This window comes from Lucilia sericata, unplaced genomic scaffold, assembly GCF_015586225.1.
Source record: "Lucilia sericata isolate MDLA Ls3-8-SP2 unplaced genomic scaffold, ASM1558622v1 Contig000209F_arrow, whole genome shotgun sequence".
Lineage (NCBI taxonomy): Eukaryota > Metazoa > Arthropoda > Insecta > Diptera > Calliphoridae > Lucilia > Lucilia sericata.
In genome coordinates, this window is record NW_023994237.1 from 197,517 (window position 1) to 220,968 (window position 23,452).

At 32.2% G+C, this 23,452-nt stretch overlaps 1 protein-coding gene and 1 non-coding gene across 8 annotated transcripts in view; one reads left to right on the forward strand and one right to left on the reverse strand.

Annotated features, from left to right (window-relative positions):
* The window catches only part of LOC119602116 (slowpoke-binding protein), a 229,427-nt gene that overhangs the window by 105,744 nt on the left and 100,231 nt on the right, over positions 1-23,452 (reverse strand). For all 7 annotated transcript variants that reach the window (XM_037953468.1, XM_037953467.1, XM_037953464.1 and 4 more), the window contains exons 3-4: positions 21,464-21,557; positions 10,591-10,667 (exon numbers count right to left, since the gene is read on the reverse strand). In XM_037953468.1, coding sequence (XP_037809396.1) covers positions 10,591-10,667; positions 21,464-21,511 — 125 coding nt within the window. In that variant the 5' untranslated portion in view covers positions 21,512-21,557. The remainder of the gene's footprint in view (positions 1-10,590; positions 10,668-21,463; positions 21,558-23,452) is intronic.
* Trnal-uag lies at positions 7,286-7,365 on the forward strand. Its single transcript has one exon. It is a non-coding gene; the product is annotated as a tRNA-Leu (tRNA).

Genomic DNA, 23,452 nt, shown 5'->3' on the forward strand with positions numbered 1-23,452 from the left:
AGCCAACGAGTCATAGTAAGACTGAGGCCGCATTTCCTGTCTATGGATCTCATACAAAGCGTCTAGCACTGACATACCTTATTATATAAGTGCGAGAAGGATCCTCAAAATAACTCTTTAGTTTGTGATAATAATTTCTATCAAGAGCTGACAAAATCACTTAATTGGGCCCCTTTTTTCAATTTTATCGTTATACATATTTCAACATAAACAAAAATCGATACTATGTATTTCTCCTACGAGTGCCTATTGTTTAGATTCTTTATTAAGCAGGTCATGGTTTATTTATCTATATATACCAAAATCTTGATAAAATATTTAAACATTTAAATAAAATAAATTTTACAGAAATAATCCTTGAGTGTTATTTACGAAATATTTAAATTTTATTACTAGTTATTCAACCTTGAAAATTAAGCTGTCTGCAAAGTTTGGCATGTTTAAATTTAAAAACAATACTTAAGTATTTTTTCACAACAAAGTAAATGAAAAGTATCAAACAATTTGTTTTCTAATTCCAAAAAAACTAACAAATGTTTAGTGAAAAATTGGAGTAATTTTACGACTAGAAATATATATTTTTTCCGCTTCCAAAATTCATTACTGCGGTAGTTTTCTTTCAACACCTACAACTTTCAAATGAATGAAATTCGGGACAAGAAAACTAGTATAAACAAAAACTAAAACTGTCATCAGTCTAATAAAAACAAAAACAAAAGAAATAGTTTCCATCGTAGTTTATTTTGTCACATTTAACATTATTCGTCCATTTGGTCTCTGTTTTCTTTTGCAAATAGAAATGTTGAGTTTTTGACACAAACACAGCTACTCTGGTCAGAGTTGTATTTTATTGATGTTGCTTTACAAATAAACGAACAAAAAATGTACAACCTGACACTGACATTTTTGTGTTGATTGTTATGGCGACAATAATTTTATGGGGTTATATAGAGAGAAAACAAAAATAAGTCCTAAAGACTCTTTAGAATACGAAAAATACAATGACAACGGATAAAGAGAAATGAAAACAGATTTTTAAATAAGAATTGGTCGAATTTGCGATTCCCTATAATGAATTCCAAAAAAGTTTTTTGTAGTGAACTTTTGATTTAAAAAATTGGTAAAACTTCCTATTGCCCATTCCCGGAAAATTGAAACACTCGATTTCTGGATATCCAATAACTTTTGTAGTGAACTTTTGATTTAATTTTTTTGTAGTGAACTTTTGATTTAAAAAATTGGTAAAACTTCCTATTGCCCATTCCCGGAAAATTGAAACACTCCATTCCTGGATATCCAATAACTTGTGGTCGAGATTGAACACGAAGGCAACTAGAGCACTATTAGGATTGGACATGAAGAAAACAAGTATTCTATTAGAAGAGATAACCTTTATTGGTCATTTATTAGGTAAAACATTGGATTTCTGAAGGTTGTGTGAAGATGAAAAAGAGTCACTACTGCAGTTAAGTTCCGTAGATTTGCTCTCGAAAACTAAAGTAGGCCTTGTTATCTTGTTATACGATGGTCACGTGATCTTCGCTTGATTGAGGTAGTCTCAACTGATCATCTGTGTTGCGCAAGCTCGTAGAGTTTAGCACTAATTGAAAGATCTGTTGCTAGTTAGGAGCCCATTTTCGCAAGGAAGTCCACAATGATATATGTTGATGACCTGCAAACCAATAAATAGTCCTACTGTTGAATGTTTCGCCATCTCATTTAGGGATATCCGGCATTCAAGGACCAAGTTCGATGTTGTATAAACATCATTTATGGCCCTATGGTGGCCTGACTGTCGGTGAATATTCGAATATCATCATTGTATATTCAATAAAACCTGAGTCAGTTTTATGACTGACACTTCAGCCTAAAGTACGCTACATTGGTCAGAAAGTTTGAATGAAACTCCCGTTCAAGTATGTGCTATATAGAAGCCACAACTTAAGCCATCTTTTAATTTGGAGCCATCGGTGAAGATCTTATACGATCCATCACGGAGGATTGATTCCATCACATTTAGATCGTCTAGATTCGACGCTGAAAGCTTCTTTCAAAAGCTGGTTTGTGGATGCAGTTACCAATGCTGTTTGGAATTTCTCTCCAATAATTGATTATGGTAGTGTGTCCTGATTGAGCCATACGTCACATAACAATTGAGTTGAGTTGAGGGCAACATCTTGAACCATTAGATCAACAGATAACCAATTCATCATGACATCTCGGAAACTAAAGTAGTACTTGTTATCTTGGTGAGTTGTACGATGGTCACGTGATCTTCGCTTGATTGAGGTAGTCTCAACTGACCATCTGTGTTGCGCAAGAGAGCGTCTAAACTTGAAAGCTCTGTTGCTAGTTAGGAGCCCATTTTCGCCAGAGAGTCCACAATGGTATCTGTTGATGACCTGGAAACCAGGTCCTACTGTTGAATATTTCGCCATCTCATTTAGGGATTTCCGGCATTCAAGGACCAAGTTCGATATTGTATAAACTTCACTTATGGCCTAGGGTGGCCTGACTGTATATCATCATTGTATATTCGATAAAACCTGAGTCAGTTTTATGACTGACACTTCAGCCTAACGTACGCTACATTGGTCAGAAAGTTTGAATGAAACTCCCGTTCAAGTATGTGCTATATAGAAGCCACAACTTAAGCCATCTTTTAATTTGAAGCCATTGGAGAAGATCTTATACGATCCATCACGGAGGATTGATTCCATCACATTTAGATCGTCTAGATTCGACGCTGAAAGCTTCTTTCAAAAGCTGGTTTGTGGATGCAGTTACCAATGCTGTCATTAGATCAACAGATAACCAATTCATCATGACAATAAGTGCTTTTTTGATGGAGTGGTATTAAGGGACCCTGTTATTATAAGCGTTGATGCGCGAAGGATTCGTTTAAAACTCCTCCGGAGGATGTCCATTTGTAATAATTTCTACCAGATAAGTGCACCATGTCAAAAAGCCATTTGGCATTCTTAGTGTTTATACCCCAAGACTTTCCTATTAATCGTCTGCATGAGTATAGGGCCGCTGTCGCTTTGTTCACTCTGGATTGAGTGTTCAAATGTCATCTTCGGAATTTGAAGATGACGTTTATATAGGGATTTAGTTTTCTCGATATGCATTATACCCATACATAAACCAATAATACCCTTTACACCAGAGTAGCGCCACATAGGTAACTAATGTGTAAAAGTGGAAAAGCTTTTTCACTCGTATAAACAAAACAAAAAATCACAAATGGGCAGAGGCCCACAAATAAAATGACAAAGGTGGTATGAAGAAATATCAAATAGGAATAAACAAAAAAATATTGTATATTTAAGATTGTTATAATATAACTTTACACATAGGTAAAAGACCTTTTTAAAACGTAACGAGTACGAACTAAAGAAAGGAATTTCAAAGGTAAAACAACAGTAGAAAAGAAATATTTAGCAGTTCAGTTTTGACCTTGAGCCATTAAAGTTAATCGTTCATATCAAATTGGAATAAATGTCTTAAATTATTTATTAACAATGACATTTAAGGTTTAATAAATATGTGGAATATGAAAATGTATGTATAAGTGAACTCATATACATATGTAGTTGTTTCTTGAGTGAAATAACGTGGGTGTTTAAAGCTGAATTTATGTATTTTATTTATAGTATGGGTGATGTATGGGGGTAAGGTCCTTTATTTCCTTATTACCATATGAATATATTAAAGCGGAAGTTAGTATTTAAGTTTATTTATGGGTTCGTTTGTGGAGCTTTTTTTATTTACCATACAAAGACAGGTAATAAAAATATTTTATTTCTTTTGGAATTGATTTAATATTTTCAGTTTTATGGATAATTTGCTAAAAATGTTTTTTTGTTTTCTGTACATTGAAAGGGGAAGGATTAATGTGTCGAACACGTGTTATTGAAATTTAATGGGAAAATAGTATATTATTATCATAACAATAAGAAAAATAAGATATATGCCGAGTTATACAAATATACCATATCAACTTTGCTGGGTAGTTACGGAGAAAGTGAGTGACATCTACGTCATGATAGCTTGTGCTTGTGTCGCTTCTTAGAAGATATGATTTTTATCTCAGATGATTAGTTCCCTATAATTCGTCTCTAACAAAAAATGAATTTAGGGTACACTAGTTATATTGCAGTTAATTCACCCTGTCTATTAAGTATGGTTGTTTATGACAGATTGAGTTATATGTCATGCTCTATTGATTTTGACTTAACTTTACGAAAAAAAATTTCGTAACTACTTTTTTCGTAATATAACGAAAATTTCGTGTATAATACGAAATATTGTTTAATCAACCCCTTTTCTAATTTTACGAAAGTACGAAAACCTGTCGTAATATCTTTTTTCGTATATATTAAGAAACTTTGTTTTCTTTTACAAAAATAATTTCGTTAAGGCAAGTAATATTTAACGAAAGTAACGAATTTTTTTCGTAACAAGATTATTTAGTAATATGCAAGAATTATTTTTGATTTCACAAAAAAATTATTTTGTTACGATTTTTTTTTCGTAATTTTAAGGGAGGTAAATTAAAAGTAATTTTTAATTTACAGGAAATTAGCTGCCTAATTTCCTGTAAAATTTTTTATGTTTTTTAAAAAACATAAAAAATTTGTTTTTTGTTTTAATTCGCAATCTTTTTCTAAATTTACAATAATTATTTTAAAAGAACTAAAATATTTATGTCTTTAAAAAAATCGTAAAATTAATTAATTTTTTTTTCTAAAATTATATAAAATTATTTTGCATTTTACTAAAATATTTCGTACAATTTCGTATATATTACAAAAGAATTTCGTGGTGCGAAACCACGAAGCATTTCGTACAATGTACGACATTTTTCGTGTTTATTAGGCATGGATTATTTTCAGTGTAGTTCCACCAGGCAAATGCACCATACAATAGTTTTACCATTTAATATTCTTTGGATAATACCCAGAGTCTTCCCTTCCCTATTCTACATTAGTATAAGTTCGCATCTGTTTTCCACACTCTTAATTGTCTTTTCATATCGAAGAGTCATTTGGTATTCTTTGGATTGATATACCAGGTTTTCGAAATTGTTCTTCTATATGAGTAAAAAGTCGGGCCAAATTTACATATTCATGATTTTTTAGAGGCAGTCAGCTTGCAGCTGACTCATTTGGGTCCAAAAGTAGGTCCCGTCATGATACCCAAACACATCAAGACATGGACCAAGCGATTTGAATTCCATGTTTCGTAGGTAACGTGGCAAACCAACCTGTGGCACGAATAAAGGAATCTGTCTTCCGAACATTAACTTCAGTTCTTACAAATAAGCGCTTCATATGGTGGCCATTCAAAAGTCAGACAAACAACTTCTATTATACAATAGAATTAATCTCATAGCATGCGCTCACACAAATTAATGTCATCACGGCTGTCAGAACCTTATTGCACATGTGAAAGCCCTATCAGTGATAATGATATTATAATGTGGCTAAGTAAGCCTGGCTGTCGAACAATGGACGTTGTTGACCATCTGATATATGCAGACTTGTTTAGTTTCTGCTGAATAAATGATTTACAGTACGAGAGCAGGACTCCCACTAATGAATGTCCCCTTCATCGTCCGCAATGTGATCTGACAACAAGAAGAGATCCAGGTTCGAATGTTGCGTTATCTCGTCAAGACATTCACGAAACAAACTAGAGTCGTGTAGACGTTTGAGATAGATCTAATCGTAGGTTAACTGTCAGTACATATTTGGTTATTATCCTAGTCAGGATAACACAGATATTTTCACTATCACATAATTTTCCCACAAAGGCCACAAGTTTCATTTAACACTTCTGATACTCAATCATCTGAGTGATTTAAAGCCATTTACATTATCTACGATATAGTGGTATCCAGGTATATATGAAGGGACTTAGTTTCCTATAAAACTATACGGTTAGAATTTTGTTCTGATTATGAATACTAAAGTTAGTTTTTGTAATTGATCTCATGTATATGATTCTAACAAACTTTACATGGATCTTAAACCAATTTCAACATAACGGATGGAGGAACAGAAAAATTTTCTAAGATAGTTACGATATTATAAGCTAGTATTAACTAAAGTATAACTAAGAAGTAAGAAATTATAGTCGGGCGACGCCGACCATATAATACCCTACACCTGCTACAAAACTATAATGTGATTTAGTTTTCATAATAAAGCATTTAAGTTGAATTGTACCTTGTCTCAGATATACTTAAGCCATTTATTGTTGAATAAAATTGTGGACATTTAAGCCAAATTTTGAAGGGGGCTTTGTATAGGGGCTATGGTCAAATGAGAACCTTTAATCATAAAATTCATGAGAGTCATCATTCAGTTGTATGTGGGCTAGGTGAAATAATGGACCATTTTCGTCCCTGTGACAATAGAAGATCATGTACCAAATTTTATTGAATTATCTTTGAAATTGCGACTATTAGTAGGTCAAGGTTTACAAGGTTTACATGGACGGACAGACAGACGCGCGGACATAGCTAAATCGACTCAGAAAATGATTCTAAGCCTATTGGTATACTTTAAGGTGGACCAATATTATTGTGCGTTACAAACATCAGCACAAACCCAATAAACCCTCCCCACTAAAGTGGTGTAGGGCATAAAAAGTAAATAAATATAAAAAAAGAGTTCGTGACTTCTAACGCAATTGAGAAAGCTCATTATAGTAACTCTCGCAATATTCGATTCCGTGTTAGCAATTCAGTTAAAATACAAGAGGTCTGGGTTCGAATCTTATCTCAAATAACAAATTTCTTCTTTAATGTAAATTAATTTGCTCTTGGCCCATTAAAAAAAGCATTACATAAAATTTTTTGAAATAAAATTTATGTATTTAAAAGTTTTACTAAATATTTTTTTATTTTAGGTATAATTTCTTAATTTATTTATGTAACCCCTAAACAAAAATAAAATACATATATAATTCCTTTCTAATTTTATTCTCTCGTTATCTTTTCATAATACACTGTTTCATAACATCTGTGTTTCTAATATTTTGTCACGCACTGTACAAATGTTATGGTTATAAGACACGCAATCAACAATAACAACATAAACATTAATAAATTCAATTATTTATTGTTGTTATTTTATAGTTGCTATAAACCTGCAGTTAAGTGTGTGATAATTGTTAATTCTATAGACGAGAATACTAATAAACAGAATTGTTTATAACAAATAAAAAATGTGTGTAGTTAAGTTTAAATGTAACATTTGGCAAGCGATGAATACAAGGCAGCGTGGCCGAGCGGTCTAAGGCGCTGGTTTTAGGCACCAGTCCGAAAGGGCGTGGGTTCGAATCCCACCGCTGTCACAAAGTTTTCTTTTAATTTTTTGCAAATCTTTAATTAATTTTTTATTACAAATATTATGTACTTATTTATATTTCATAAAATTTGTAATTAGATCTTGAAATATGTGTTATTAAGAATATTTGATATTAAATACATATTTTAGTTCTATTTTTCATATTTTATATTTTAGTTCTATTTTTAGATTATTTAAGTTATTGATTTTACTGATGTTCGTAGTATGTGACCTTTTGTGTAATTTGTTTTATGTTTTTCAAATAACATAATAAATATAATTGACATTTTGAAACATAATGGAATTAATTGTAAATATAATTTGTTCTGTTTAGTAAATGTTAAATGTACTTTTCTATCGAAATTTTTATATTAAAAAACAAGAATTTGTAGTTGGGCATGGCCGACCATATGATACCCTACATCAGTGATTATGTTCAAATGTTGATTATTTTTTGTTAATAATATTTAATTTCATATTTACCTTAATTTAGAAATATTTTAATAATTTTCTAGTTCTGTTCTATTTCATTCATCTAGCATTCATCTAGTTCAGTTCTAATTCAGTTCTATTTCAGTTCTAGTTCAGTTCTAGTTCAGTTCTAGTTCAGCTCTAGTTCAGTTCTAGTTCAATTCTAGTTCAGTTCTAGTTCAGTTCTAGTTCAGTTCTAGTTCAGTTCTAGTTCAGTTCTAGTTCAGTTCTAGTTCAGTTCTAGTTCAGTTCTAGTTCAGTTCTAGTTCAGTTCTAGTTCAGTTCTAGTTCAGTTCTAGTTCAGTTCTAGTTCAGTTCTAGTTCAGTTCTAGTTCAGTTCTAGTTCAGTTCTAGTTCAGTTCTAGTTCAGTTCTAGTTCAGTTCTAGTTCAGTTCTAGTTCAGTTCTAGTTCAGTTCTAGTTCAGTTCTAGTTCAGTTCTAGTTCAGTTCTAGTTCAGTTCTAGTTCAGTTCTAGTTCAGTTCTAGTTCAGTTCTAGTTCAGTTCTAGTTCAGTTCTAGTTCAGTTCTAGTTCAGTTCTAGTTCAGTTCTAGTTCAGTTCTAGTTCAGTTCTAGTTCAGTTCTAGTTCAGTTCTAGTTCAGTTCTAGTTCAGTTCTAGTTCAGTTCTAGTTCAGTTCTAGTTCAGTTCTAGTTCAGTTCTAGTTCAGTTCTAGTTCAGTTCTAGTTCAGTTCTAGTTCAGTTCTAGTTCAGTTCTAGTTCAGTTCTAGTTCAGTTCTAGTTCAGTTCTAGTTCAGTTCTAGTCAGTTTCTAGTTCAGTTCTAGTTCAGTTCTAGTTCAGTTCTAGTTCAGTTCTAGTTCAGTTCTAGTTCAGTTCTAGTTCAGTTCTAGTTCAGTTCTAGTTTCAGTTCTAGTTTCAGTTCTAGTTCAGTTGCTAGTTCAGTTCTAGTTCAGTTCTAGTTCAGTTCTAGTTCAGTTCTTAGTTCTTCTAGTTCAGTTCTAGTTCGTTCTAGTTCAGTTCTAGTTCAGTTCTAGTTCAGTTCTAGTTCAGTTGCTAGTTCAGTTCTGTTCCGTTCTAGTTCAGTTCTAGTTCAGTTCTAGTTCAGTTCTAGTGCAGTTCTAGTTCAGTTCTAGTTCAGTTCTATTCAGTTCTAGTTCAGTCAGTCGTTCAGTTCTAGTTCAGTTCTAGTTCAGTTCTAGTTCAGTTCTAGTTCAGTTCTAGTTCAGTTCTAGTTCAGTTCTAGTTCAGTTCTAGTTCAGTTCTAGTTCAGTTCTAGTTCAGTTCTAGTTCAGTTCTAGTTCAGTTCTAGTTCAGTTCTAGTTCAGTTCTAGTTCAGTTCTAGTTCAGTTCTAGTTCAGTTCTAGTTCAGTTCTAGTTCAGTTCTAGTTCAGTTCTAGTTCAGTTCTAGTTCAGTTCTAGTTCAGTTCTAGTTCAGTTCTAGTTCAGTTCTAGTTCAGTTCTAGTTCAGTTCTAGTTTAGTTCTAGTTCAGTTCTAGTTCAGTTCTAGATCAGTTCTAGTTCAGTTCTAGTTCAGTTCTAGTTCAGTTCTAGTTCAGTTCTAGTTCAGTTCTAGTTCAGTTCTAGTTCAGTTCTAGTTCAGTTCTAGTTCAGTTCTAGTTCAGTTCTAGTTCAGTTCTAGTTCAGTTCTAGTTCTAGTGGATATAATGGATCGATTTTAACCATTTTCCTTGTGTTAAAGGAAAAGTATGTGCCAAATTTCACCTAATTATCTTCAAAATTGCTTTACATGGACATACAGACAGACAGACAGACGGAATGACAGAGATAGCTAAATCGACTCAGAAAGTGATTTGAGCCGATTGGTATACTTTAAGGTGGGTGTAGGACCAATATTTTTGGTTGTTACAAACATCAGCACAAACGCAAAATACTCTCCCCACTATATTGGTGTGGGGTATAAATATTATTATACTCGGCATTGTGATTTTATCAAGCATGCCACATTTGTTTTATAGACCTTTAATAAATTGTTATGAATATAACCTATACACATACATATATATATGCGTATTAGGATACTAGGATTTATATCGGGAGCCTCCCAGTAAAAACTCGGTAATGACTTATATAACTATTTACTTTTCAATGTTTATTACAAACCATCTGCATTACTTTTAAATACTCCTATAATGACTTACATATAATCAGATATTAAGTACTTTATAACAGAAAGAAAATTAGTATTTGATGGTAAATATCTTTCCATCTCATTCCTCATGTCTGGTGTAAATTTGAAACATGTATCCTACTGCTACATTTGAAGTAAGTAAGCGATAGGTTCTCATTTTCATAGTACAACAAACTCATAAAAAGAAATTAAATTTTCTTTTTTTACGATATCGTAGCATATGTATGACACATGTCATCCAATATGTCACAGTTTATCATGTCATTACTATACAGACAGAATGTTAGTAAAAAAAAATCATTATTATATTTTGTTTTCTTACACATATTTCGTTATTTTCTAACATTTGTAGCAAATGTTGGTGAAAAGGAAATTACAACTAAAAGCGGATATTGTTAACTTTTTTTCACAACAATAAAACAATATTCAATTAATTACATGTTAATTATACTACAGAGTAGTAAATATACATATGTATATCACATTAGTAACACCTCAAATATTAAACATAAATAATGTTCTAATAATTCCTCTTGGTAATAATTATCTAGTATAATGTAGATTATTAATATGTATACTAATTAATAACTAAAATCAATAAGAAATTGTATTACAATTAATGTTATTGAATTTGTATTTAGACGTAAACATACCTGCATCTTCTAATCCAATACGATATGACTGCAATGCCAACTAATATTATGGCTCCCAAGGCACACCAGATAATGTTCTGTAAAGATAATAAGAAATGCATATGAAATATGTGTATTTTTATAATAAGCAGGACAAGGATTTCTATGCAAATGCATGTTTGTAGTCAATAACTGAAAATAACTTTTAACTAGTTTGCTTTTCGAATTAAAGAAAACTTTTGATTTAACAACAAAATACTAGGTTACATCTGTGAAACTATGAAAATATTCCCAGGTGGAGGACAGTCTGCCCTCCCTCAGCTAAAATGAAACCAACCCCACCACTCCTATCCGCCACCCGGGGATGTGCTCGGTAGGAAAAATGGGAAAACTCCACCGAGAGTTTTATGTAAAGGGACGATCGGTGGAAGCCGATTTTAACGAAGTTAAAAGGTCAATCCTTCGATAGCAAACTGTATACACTGGCGGTATGAATTGACATCGAAGGCGTCTTCAATAACGTGCACACTGATACTCTTATCCAATCCCTAGACCAGTTTTATGTTGACCGGGTGCTCCGTAACTGGATCAACTACATGGTAAGGCACAGATGGATAAGCTGCGAGATATACGATATAACTGTCAGAAAAAAGAGAAAGATCCAAATTACTTGTGTAGAAGAGCTGAGGAGGCTCTGAATACGGCCGTGAGCTGGGCTGAACTGAGAGGCCTCAATGTTAACCCGGCAAAAACGGAAATCTGTCTTTTCACAAGAAAGACAACAATTTCTAGGTATACTGAACCTTGCTTCCTGGGCAAGAAGATATCGGTGACAGGTAAAGTTAAGAACTTACGTGTAATCCTTGACCGGAAATTAAAATAGAGACAACATATAGAGGATAGGATCAACAAGGCACATCGGTGCTGGGCGATATGTAGGAGAACTATAGGCATGAAATGGGGTCTTAGTCCTACTATGACAAATTGGCTTTATAAAAGTGTAATTAGACCAATTACAGCATATGCTTCAATAATCTGGTGGACTGCTTTGGAAAAAAAGTGTAATATAAAAACAGGGAGTTCAACGTACATGCTGCTTGGGTATAGGTGGAGCCATGTGTACTACTTCAACCAAGGCTCTCAAAAAGTTGCTAGATATTGCAGCCATTGAAACATATTTAAGATATGAGCCGGCGCTTACAGCCGAACGTCTCTTTAGGCGAACTGGCCAAAAGCGATTATAGGATACATCATTAATGTATAATGGACACATTGGAAGGTTATACACAATCATCGGATGTGCCTGATCGCATACCGTACACAGATTATGTCGGAAACTTTGAAACGCTGATCCCGTTGTTGCACGGATGGCTCTAAATTGGAGGACAAAGTGGGGCTGGGTTTCTATATTGAAGACCGAGAAACAGAAATATACCACCGTTTACCTAATCATAACACAAGCTTCCAGGCAGAAGTCCGAGCAATATTGGAATGTGTAAATTGGTTTATAATAAATATGACGCCTACCGGGCTTAATATATTTACCGACAGCCAGCGAGATATCAGGTGATAGAATTAAATCTAAGACCGAATTGGATTGTAAGAAAGCTTTAACTGAATATTCTCCCAAAGGTAAGGTTTACACTATATGAGTACCAGGTCACTCGGAACTAGTCGTCAACGAAATGGCGAATGTAATAGCTTTAAAAGGAAGAGAGCTCGAGGTAGTGAATCTGACAAATGCAAAACCTTTCGACGCAACAAAAGCTGAATTAAAAATATGGGTAAGAGAATCCCATAAGGCCTCTTGGAATAATGAAACGGAGGGTAGAACCACAAAGATCCTTTGGGGTGACTCTGATGAGAGCAAGACGAGAAATCTCCTCAAAATGAGCAAGTCTGAAGTTAGTATGATGGTACGTATTCTGAGTGGACACACAGGATTACGAGCACATCTATACAAAATTGGACGTGCAGATTCAGACGAATGTAGAGAATGTGGAGAGAACAGTTAAACACTGGAGCACTTTTTTTGCCACTGTCAGGCATTTGTCAAAGTTAGATCCAAGTATTTTGGAGGTGATGTTATTCTGGAAATAACATTTCTGACAAACACTGATTGGAAAATTTTTAGGAATTTCGTCCAGGAAACTGAGTTTCTGAATAATACATTCAGTAAATATTTTTTCGTATGAAAGAAGCGCACAACAGGCCCGATAGTGGCTTAGGATTTGATACCTAACCTAACCTAGATTTACTTATTTTTAAAAATCTAAACCACTAGTGGATAGGGTATTTTGCGTTTGTGCTGCTGATTGTAAAAAAAATTGCTTTCTGACTCTCTCCATCTCTTTCACAATACCCCCCATACAAAATATCATCCAGAAAATGATTTAAGTATCAGATTTTATTTCAATTATAAAATTATGCTAAATTTATACAATTTTTACATTCACACACATAATAAATAATATTTGCTTTCATAACTAGCTAATTTAATTCCCTTATTGACTTTTCGAAATTTGCAAAATGTATTTTAGCCAATTCAGCTTGTACATAAAATTCTATTAGATTTCCTAAACGAAATGGTATGAGATTTATTTGTATTTAAATATTTTTGTTAGACACACAGGAATATTTACATACATATATGGAATTTTTAGTTCTACTAAATTAATACATAAATACATACATAATTATTTTATTAGTCCAAATGTCATATGAATATTTAATTAAAAATTTATAAATTTAATGTAGGTTTACATAAGTGACATTATTATTATTTATTTCAAAAAGTACCATCTGAATAATTAAAATGTACAAAAATCTCTCTCAATAAATTTTAATTTAGTAAGGACCCTGTGTCATGTGTTCCGGTTCCCCATTATAGAGAATTAAAAAAGTACCATTTGAAGAATGGAAAAGTACCAAAGAGTCCCCACTTGCAGATTGTTATTCAGTCAGTTAGAAAAATGAAAAATATTATTTCAGAGATAAAAAGTACTAAAAAGTTCTCTCTTAAAGAATCTTATTCAAAATAGACCGTGTATGTTAAATAATCATTTGTTTTGGATACATTTTATAGAACATACAAATAGTATCATTTGAAGAAAGAAAATGTACCAAACGTGGAATGAATTCTACTTTTGTGGAAAGTTCCAATCAAAAAAGTTCAATTTTTCCCCTTTCGCTTAGAAATAGACTTTTTCGAGAGTTAAGTTTACAAAATAATGTGTTTAAATCTATATATCACAGCTAAAACTCGAACGATTCAAATCTGCATTCATTTGTTCCAGAAAAATTGTGATTTCAAAAAGTACCAAAAATTTCCCGTATTTCCCATTTCCCCTTTTTGGTACTTTTTCTCCCCAGTGAAATAGCAAATATTTTGTTTAAATAAATATTGGAGAGTTACTACGTAATTTAATAGGTACCATAGTCTAGTCAATACATACAAAAACTAGTGTTTATAAGTGAATTGTGAACATTCAAGTCATTTTCTCAAGGGGACTAGGGTCAAATAATGCCCGATCATCATGAAAATCGACAGTGTTATTTATAATTATGTCAAACTTAATTATGCCGATTTTGGATATATTAGACGTAGTTAAAAGATAAAAGGACCAAATCAGAAGGTCCGATTGTATGGGTTCTAGGGCAGAAATTGAGCCGATCCTTATAAAATTTAATGTCGGGATTTATGTTTACAAAAAAAAAAAACTTATTTGTGCCCAATTTCATCGTGATATTAGTTTTATAAGTGAATTGTGGACATTCAAGTCATTTTTGGAAGGGGATTTTATATGGGGAGTAGGGTCAAATAATGCCCGATTATTATGAAAATCGACAGTGTTATTTATAATTATATCAAAAGTAGTTGATCGATTTTTGGAAAGACGTAGTTATGAGCTAAAAGGCCCAAATTTATATTTATATTGTCGGGATTAATGTTTATATAAAACATAATTGTGACAAATTTCATTGTGATACTAGTGTTTATACGTGAATTGTGGACATTTAAGTCATTTTCTGAAGGGGACTTTGTATAGGGGCTAGGGTCAACTGAAGCCCGATTATTACGAAAATCGGCAGTATTATTTATACTTATACAAAACTAAGTATTGCCAATTTTTGTTGAAATACTACAGTAGTATATACTAGAACATATAACAAATTATGAGCTCAAAAGCCCTCTTCGGGATGTCCGGTTGTATGGAAGCTAGGTGAAATAATGGACCGATTTTAACCATAGCCAATCAATAGCGTTTGTCCTTCGACCAAAAGAAGTGTATGTGTCAAATTTCATCAAATTATCTTAAAAATTGCCACCTGTAGCGTGCGCACAAAGTTTACACGGACACACAGACGGACGGACATAGCTTAATCGACTTAGGAAGTGATTCTGTCCCCATTGGTAAACTTTAAGATAATGCCATACTTACAAAGATCAGATCAATGCGACAAGCAGAAATTGTCTTCAACGATTTTCAATGAAGTCATATAACTGGGCCTGACATAGGGCTCATAAGATCAAGAAAGACGAAGATTCGCCATCAAGAACGGTTTTAAACATAGTCAGTTTTTATCAATATTACCGTTTGAACTTTTGATGTAACTGATATTTAATATTTAACCTGAATCTTTAAAAAATATACGAAAACTGGCATAGATTTATAAATTTTTTATAGAATAACATTTTTAAAACTTGGCAAACAATTTTTTAGATTATATGAAATGTTAACAAAATTTGACATTTAATGTCAAAACAAATCAAAATTTGATTGGACTTGAAAACAAATACCCAAACAGACATAAGTAAATACATTTAATAAAGGGGATTTTGTTAAAATGGCGAATGGTGGAGGCAGGAGTAACTACTCAAAATATTTATTTACCTCACTTCCACACTCCTCAATTGTAAATAAAATGTTGTTTGTGCAGTGGCATGAACAATGAACATTAAACATGTGACATGTTGCTTTTTGTCAAAACAAAAGTGTCTACTTGGGTTACACAAAAGCCAACAAAACACAAACCCCCCACCCTCACCAAAAACAAAAAAAAAAAAACAACAACGAGTCAAAGGATGTTTGAAGTAAAAATAAAATAAAAAGGATAAAGGAAACAAAAGTGTTGGTTTCAATAACAACACTATTTTGTGTGTCTGTTTCTCTTTGCGTAGGAATGAAATCCAAATACTTTTGATGACATTTTTTATGGAGCTTAAGGCAAAATCTATTTGCCAAAATATAAAAACGAAAAACAAACAAAAAAAAAAAAAAAATAATAAAATGTTTCTGAAAGAAACTTTAGCCAAAGAAAACTGTAGCAGCAGATGGAAAATTAAAAGGGAAACGAATCATTTTGTTATTTTTACAATTGTAAAACAATAAAATTTCTATTGTGTGTTTTTAGGCAGAAAAAAACAAAAATAACAGGAAAGGATTTTCCTCACACACATACACACATATACGTTTCTGTTTTCTATGTGATTTTTTTATACCCTACACCACTTTATATATGAAATGAATTACATATGTGCTTGAATTGGCATTTGATCACCTAACAATAATTGATATCCTTATAGCTTCCATATAAGAGTTTCTTCTAAAATTAACTTTATATTAGTAAAGGGTATCATACTGTCGGGCTTATCCATCTATATTTTCTTCTTTGTTTTATGTTTGATGCGTTATTTCCTTTGTTTGTATTAGTAAGACCGTGTATAGATAATAAATTGTGTATGGCCCACAGTAAGGCTGCCTGGCTGATTGTTTTGACTGTTTCAAAATTTTTTGTTTTTAATCAAAAACCGTATTGTTTGTGGTTGGCTGCGTGCCAATGAAAACACTTTGAATTTTGTACGTTATTTAAATATTTATCTAAGCGTATTTGATGAACTAGATTCGTAGTGGCTTTTGTTGTAGGTGTTATTTCTTTAAATTTTTTTTTTGCTTTTGAACCTCAGACTTCATATTTACTTAAAAGTTATGACATTATATTGCCAAATGATTGGTAGGTAAGATAAAAAACTTATTAAGTAAATAATGTAATAAAGATGATATGTTGCAGAAAGAATATGGATAAGGTATGGTATTTACAGAACAAATACCTTAAAAGTGCCCTAACTTAGAAATATCAAAACCAAAAACTATGTTTTTACCGAACTCTGACCGTTATGCAAAAAACCTAGACCATAGATTACATTATAGACTTTTAGAGTAGACCTTAGACAAGACTATCAAACATATTATAGACTGGACAATATACTATTCACTAGACTATAGACGGGACGATAGACCAGATATTGGACTAGACGGCTATTGACTCTAGACTAAACTAAAATGGAAAAGACTAGATTATAGACCATAGATAAGCCCGAATACTAGGCTATAGGAGTGGACTATAAAAGAGTATAGAGTAGACTAGACTATAGAATAGACTATAGACTAGACTATAGACTAGACTATAGACTAAACTATAGACTAGACTATAGACTAGACTATAGACTAGACTATAGACTAGACTATAGACAAGACTATAGACTAGACTATAGACTAGACTATAGACAAGACTATAGACTAGACTATAGACTAGACTATAGACTAGACTATAGACTAGACTATAGACTAGACTATAGACTAGACTATAGACTAGACTATAGACTAGACTATAGACTAGACTATAGACTAGACTATAGACTAGACTATAGACTAGACTATAGACTAGACTATAGACTAGACTATAGACTAGACTATAGACTAGACTATAGACTAGACTATAGACTAGACTATAGACTAGACTATAGACTAGACTATAGACTAGACTATAGACAAGACTATAGACTAGACTATAGACTAGACTATAGACTAGACTATAGACTAGACTATAGACTAGACTAGACTATAGACTGGACTATAGACTAGACTATAGACCAGACTATAGACTAGACTAGACTATAGACTAGACTATAGACTAGACTATAGACTAGACTATAGACTAGACTATAGACTAGACTATAGACTAGACTATAGACTAGACTATAGACTAGACTATAGACTAGACTATAGACTAGACTATAGAGTAGACTATAGACTAGACTATAGACTAGACTATAGACTAGTCTATAGACTAGACTATAGACTAGACTATAGACTAGTCTATAGACTAGACTATAGACTAGACTATAGACTAGACTAAAGAATAGACTATAGACTAGACTATAGACTAGACTAGACTAGACTATAGACTAGACTATAGACTAGACTATAGACTAGACTATAGACTAGACTATAGACTAGACTATAGACTAGACTATAGACTAGACTATAGACTAGACTATAGACTAGACTATAGACTAGACTATAGACTAGACTATAGACTAGACTATAGACTAGACTATAGACTAGACTATAGACTAGACTATAGACTAGACTATAGACTAGACTATAGACTAGACTAGACTATGGACTAGACTATACACTAGACTATAGACTAGGATATAGACTAGACTATAGACTAGACTATAGACTAGACTATAGACTAGACTATAGACTAGACTATAGACTAGACTAGACTAGACTATAGACTAGACTATAGACTAGACTATAGACTAGACTATAGACTAGACTATAGACTAGACTATAGACTAGACTATAGACTAGACTATAGACTAGACTATAGACTAGACTATAGACTATACTATAGACTAGACTATAGACTATACTATAGACTAGACTATAGACTACTATAGACTAGACTATAGACTAGACTATAGACTAGACTATAGACTAGACTATAGACTAGACTATAGACTAGACTAGACTAGACTATAGACTAGACTAGACTATAGACTAGACTATAGACTAGACTATAGACTAGACTATAGACTAGACTATAGACTAGACTATAGACTAGACTATAGACTAGACTATAGACTAGACTATAGACTAGACTATAGACTAGACTATAGACTAGACTATAGACTAGACTATAGACTAGACTATAGACTATACTATAGACTAGACTATAGACTAGACTATAGACTAGACTATAGACTAGACTACAGACTAGACTATAGATTAGACTATAGACTAGACTATAGACTAGACTATAGACTAGACTATAGACTAGACTATAGACTAGACTATAGACTAGACTAGACTAGACTATAGACTAGACTAGACTAGACTATAGACTAGACTAGACTATAGACTAGACTAGACTATAGACTAGACTAGACTATAGACTAGACTAGACTATAGACTAGACTATAGACTAGACTATAGACTAGACTATAGACTAGACTATAGACTAGACTATAGACTAGACTATAGACTAGACTATAGACTAGACTATAGACTAGACTATAGACTAGACTATAGACTAGACTATAGACTAGACTAGACTAGACTATAGACTAGACTATAGACTAGACTATAGACTAGACTATAGACTAGACTATAGACTAGACTATAGACTAGACTATAGACTAGACTATAGACTAGACTATAGACTAGACTATAGACTAGACTATAGACTAGACTATAGACTATACTATAGACTATACTATAGACTAGACTATAGACTAGACTATAGACTAGACTACAGACTAGACTATAGATTAGACTATAGACTAGACTATAGACTAGACTATAGACTAGACTATAGACTAGACTATAGACTAGACTATAGACTAGACTAGACTATAGACTAGACTAGACTATAGACTAGACTAGACTATAGACTAGACTATAGACTAGACTATAGACTAGACTATAGACTAGACTATAGACTAGACTATAGACTAGACTATAGACTAGACTATAGACTAGACTATAGACTAGACTATAGACTAGACTATAGACTAGACTATAGACTAGACTATAGACTAGACTATAGACTAGACTATAGACTAGACTATAGACTAGACTATAGACTAGACTATAGACTATAGACAGACTATAGATAGACTATAGACTCGACTATAGGACTAGACTATAGACTAGACTATAGACTATACTATGACTAGACTATAGACTAGACTATAGGACTAGACTATAGGACTAGACTACAGACTAGACTATAGATAGGACTATAGACTAGACTATAGGATAGACTATAGGACTAGAATCTAGACTAGACTATAGACTAGACTATAGACTAGACTAGACTCGACTATAGACTAGACTAGACTATAGATAGACTATAGAATAGACTATAGACTAGACTTAGACTAGACTATGGACTAGAAATAGACTAGATATTAGATGACTATAGACTCGACTATAGACTAGACTATAGACTCGACTATAGACTAGACTATAGACTAGACTATAGACTAGACCTATAGACTAGGACCTAAGACTAGACATATACTAGACTATAGACTAGACTATAGCCTAGGATATAGACTAGACTCTAGACTAGACTATAGACTAAGACTATAGACTAGATATGAAATTAGACTAAGACTAGACTATAGACTAGATATAGACTAGACTATAGATACTATGGACTAGACTATAGACTACGACTATAGACTAGAATATAGACTAGACTATAGACTAGACTATAGACTAGACTAGACTAGACTATAGACTAGACTAGACTATAGACGATAGACTAGACTATAGACTAGACTATAGACTAGACTATAGACTAGACTATAGACTAGACTATAGACTAGACTATAGACTAGACTATAGACTAGACTATAGACTAGACTATAGACTAGACTATAGACTAGACTATAGACTAGACTATAGACTAGACTATAGACTAGACTATAGACTAGACTATAGACTAGACTATAGACTAGACTATAGACTAGACTATAGACTAGACTATAGACTAGACTATAGACTACTATAGACTAGACTATAGACTAGACTATAGACTAGACTATAGACTAGACTACAGACTAGACTATAGATTAGACTATAGACTAGACTATAGACTAGACTATAGACTAGACTATAGACTAGACTATAGACTAGACTATAGACTAGACTAGACTAGACTATAGACTAGACTAGACTATAGACTAGACTATAGACTAGACTATAGACTAGACTATAGACTAGACTATAGACTAGACTATAGACTAGACTAGACTAGACTATAGACTAGACTATAGACTAGACTATAGACTAGACTATAGACTAGACTATAGACTAGACTATAGACTAGACTATAGACTAGACTATAGACTAGACTATAGACTAGACTATAGACTAGACTATAGACTAGACTATAGACTAGACTATAGACTAGACTATAGACTAGACTATAGACTAGACTATAGACTAGACTATAGACTAGACTATAGACTAGACTATAGACTAGACTATAGACTAGACTATAGACTAGACTATAGACTACACTATAGACTAGACTATAGACTAGACTATAGACTAGACTATAGACTAGACTATAGACTAGACTATAGACTAGACTATAGACTAGACTATAGACTAGACTATAGACTAGACTATAGACTAGACTATAGACTAGACTATAGACTATACTATAGACTAGACTATAGACTATACTATAGACTAGACTATAGACTAGACTATAGACTAGACTATAGACTAGACTATAGACTAGACTATAGACTAGACTATAGACTAGACTATAGACTAGACTATAGACTAGACTATTGACTAGACTATAGACTAGACTATAGACTAGACTATAGACTAGACTATAAACTAGACTATAGACTAGACTATAGACTAGACTATAGACTAGACTATAGACTTGACTATAGGTTAGACTATAGACTAGACTATAGACTAGACTGTAGACTAGACTATAGACTATAATGAACTATTTAAAATTATTTTTAAATTAAAATATTTATTATATTTTCTGTTTTTGTTATACTTACAATCCAAAAATGTGTTTCCGCTGTATGTTTTCTTAAATCCACTTGCATGGCACTATAGATTTTTGTTCAGCAAATGTTACAGACACACGATATCCTGAAAATAAAGAACAGGAAAAAGCGAAAATGAAAGGTAAATAAAGTAAAAAGTACATAAAATAAAAATTAAATAAAATATTTTTAGTTTAAAGCGAAATGCCATAATAACAGATGTTCCTGTTAGAGTGGAAAATAAATAAACAAATGTTTTAAATTTAAAACTTTTAAATTTAAAGAATTTTATAAAACAGCTTTCTAAAAGGCTAACAATTTTGTTAATATAGAATGTTCATTGTTAAAGGTTTCGAGATTTAAAAATGTTTTGTTTGAGGCGTATGAGTGTTATTTAATTTTAATTAAAATAAATATTAAGTATGCGTTCTGTTGAATTCTTTTTTTAACTTTGCATCTGTTTATATCTTAGAAATATAAATATTTATAAATAGAAGAACAAATTTGACTTTTAACCTTTTGAATTTTTCGTAGGTTGAGTAAAAGATAAACAAATTCCCAAAATTCATTTCGTTCTAGTTTCGTTATCTTCCTACACAATACTTGCTGTGACATTTTAAATAACGTTCCTACTAAATAGCACTGGAAATGGAAATACAACCTAATTCTTATGTATGTATATATAGCAGAAACAGATTTTAATCTTTATTTCGTTGAAAAGAAGAAAAAGCTATTTTATCTAGTATGTTTTTTAGCATCCATTTAAATTACATGTTAAAACACTTGCCTTTAAACAGAACATTTAAGACAAACAGCAGTAAATGGAAACAGCAGCCGAAAATGAAAACATTTACTGGATATCTGTATGACAGCTACTTGTTTTTATATCCATATACAAAACAGCCACTTGCCCCTCTCATGAATTTCTAAAAACACTTGACTTTGTTTGAAAAAAAAAAAAAAAACAGAAAAAATAAACAAAAATCTAAAAACGTTTCTATTGTAATGAAGCCGGAAGACAATGAGAGAAAAATAAGTTTAGTTTTATATTTGTCTTGTTGTTGGTTCTTTTGGTCTATTTGCAGAAAATCACCTGCTGTGTGAAGAGTGTTTTGCTTGTTGCCAAAATTCCAGCAGTTTTACAAGGAGTTAAAGTACCACTTGTTGGGTAGTTTATTTTACATATGTCAAACTGCTTGGTTGACTTTCATTTATGTAAAATTATCCATTGGACATCAAGATATTCTTTGTAATACAAATTTTAAATTTACTTAAGTATCCCCAAATAATCAAGTGAGTTGCAATCACTTTAAACTTTTCTCTGTATTAAACTTTAGAATCCAGTCCATGTTTTGATATTTTTAAATTGAAGTTAAATGTAAGTATAATCTGGCTTTTTTATTAGAAACAAGTTAGAGTGCTATATTCGGCTGTGCCGAATCTTAAATACCCTCCACTAGCAAGCTATTTTTAATTAAAACCCATTTAACTAATTTTAATTAAGTCCAGAAAAATTTATATTAATAGGTCAGTTCGAAAACATTTTAATATAATGATATATCTATACAGAACATATTCGTGTCGAATTTTATCCGGATATAATCATTTAATAACGAATTAAGTGGTATTAAGAGATTTTCAGAAGTAAACCTTATATGGGAGCTAAGAAAACTTATGGACCGATACGGAAAAAAATTTCGTGGAATGATTTATATGCTCACAAAACATATTCAAGTCGTACTTTATTCCGATAGCTTTATTATTCAAAGAACTATATGCGTTTAGGTGATTTTCGTAAGTGGACCTTATATGGGAGCCTATCCGGAAAAAATTTCGTAGAGTGATTTATATAAAGACAAACCATATTTGTTTCGAATTTTATCATAATAACTTTATTTGACAATGAAATATGTGCATTTAAGTGATTTTCGGAAATGGGCCTTATATGGGATCTATGACCAATAATTTACCGATCCGGGAAAAAAGTGGTACAATAATTTG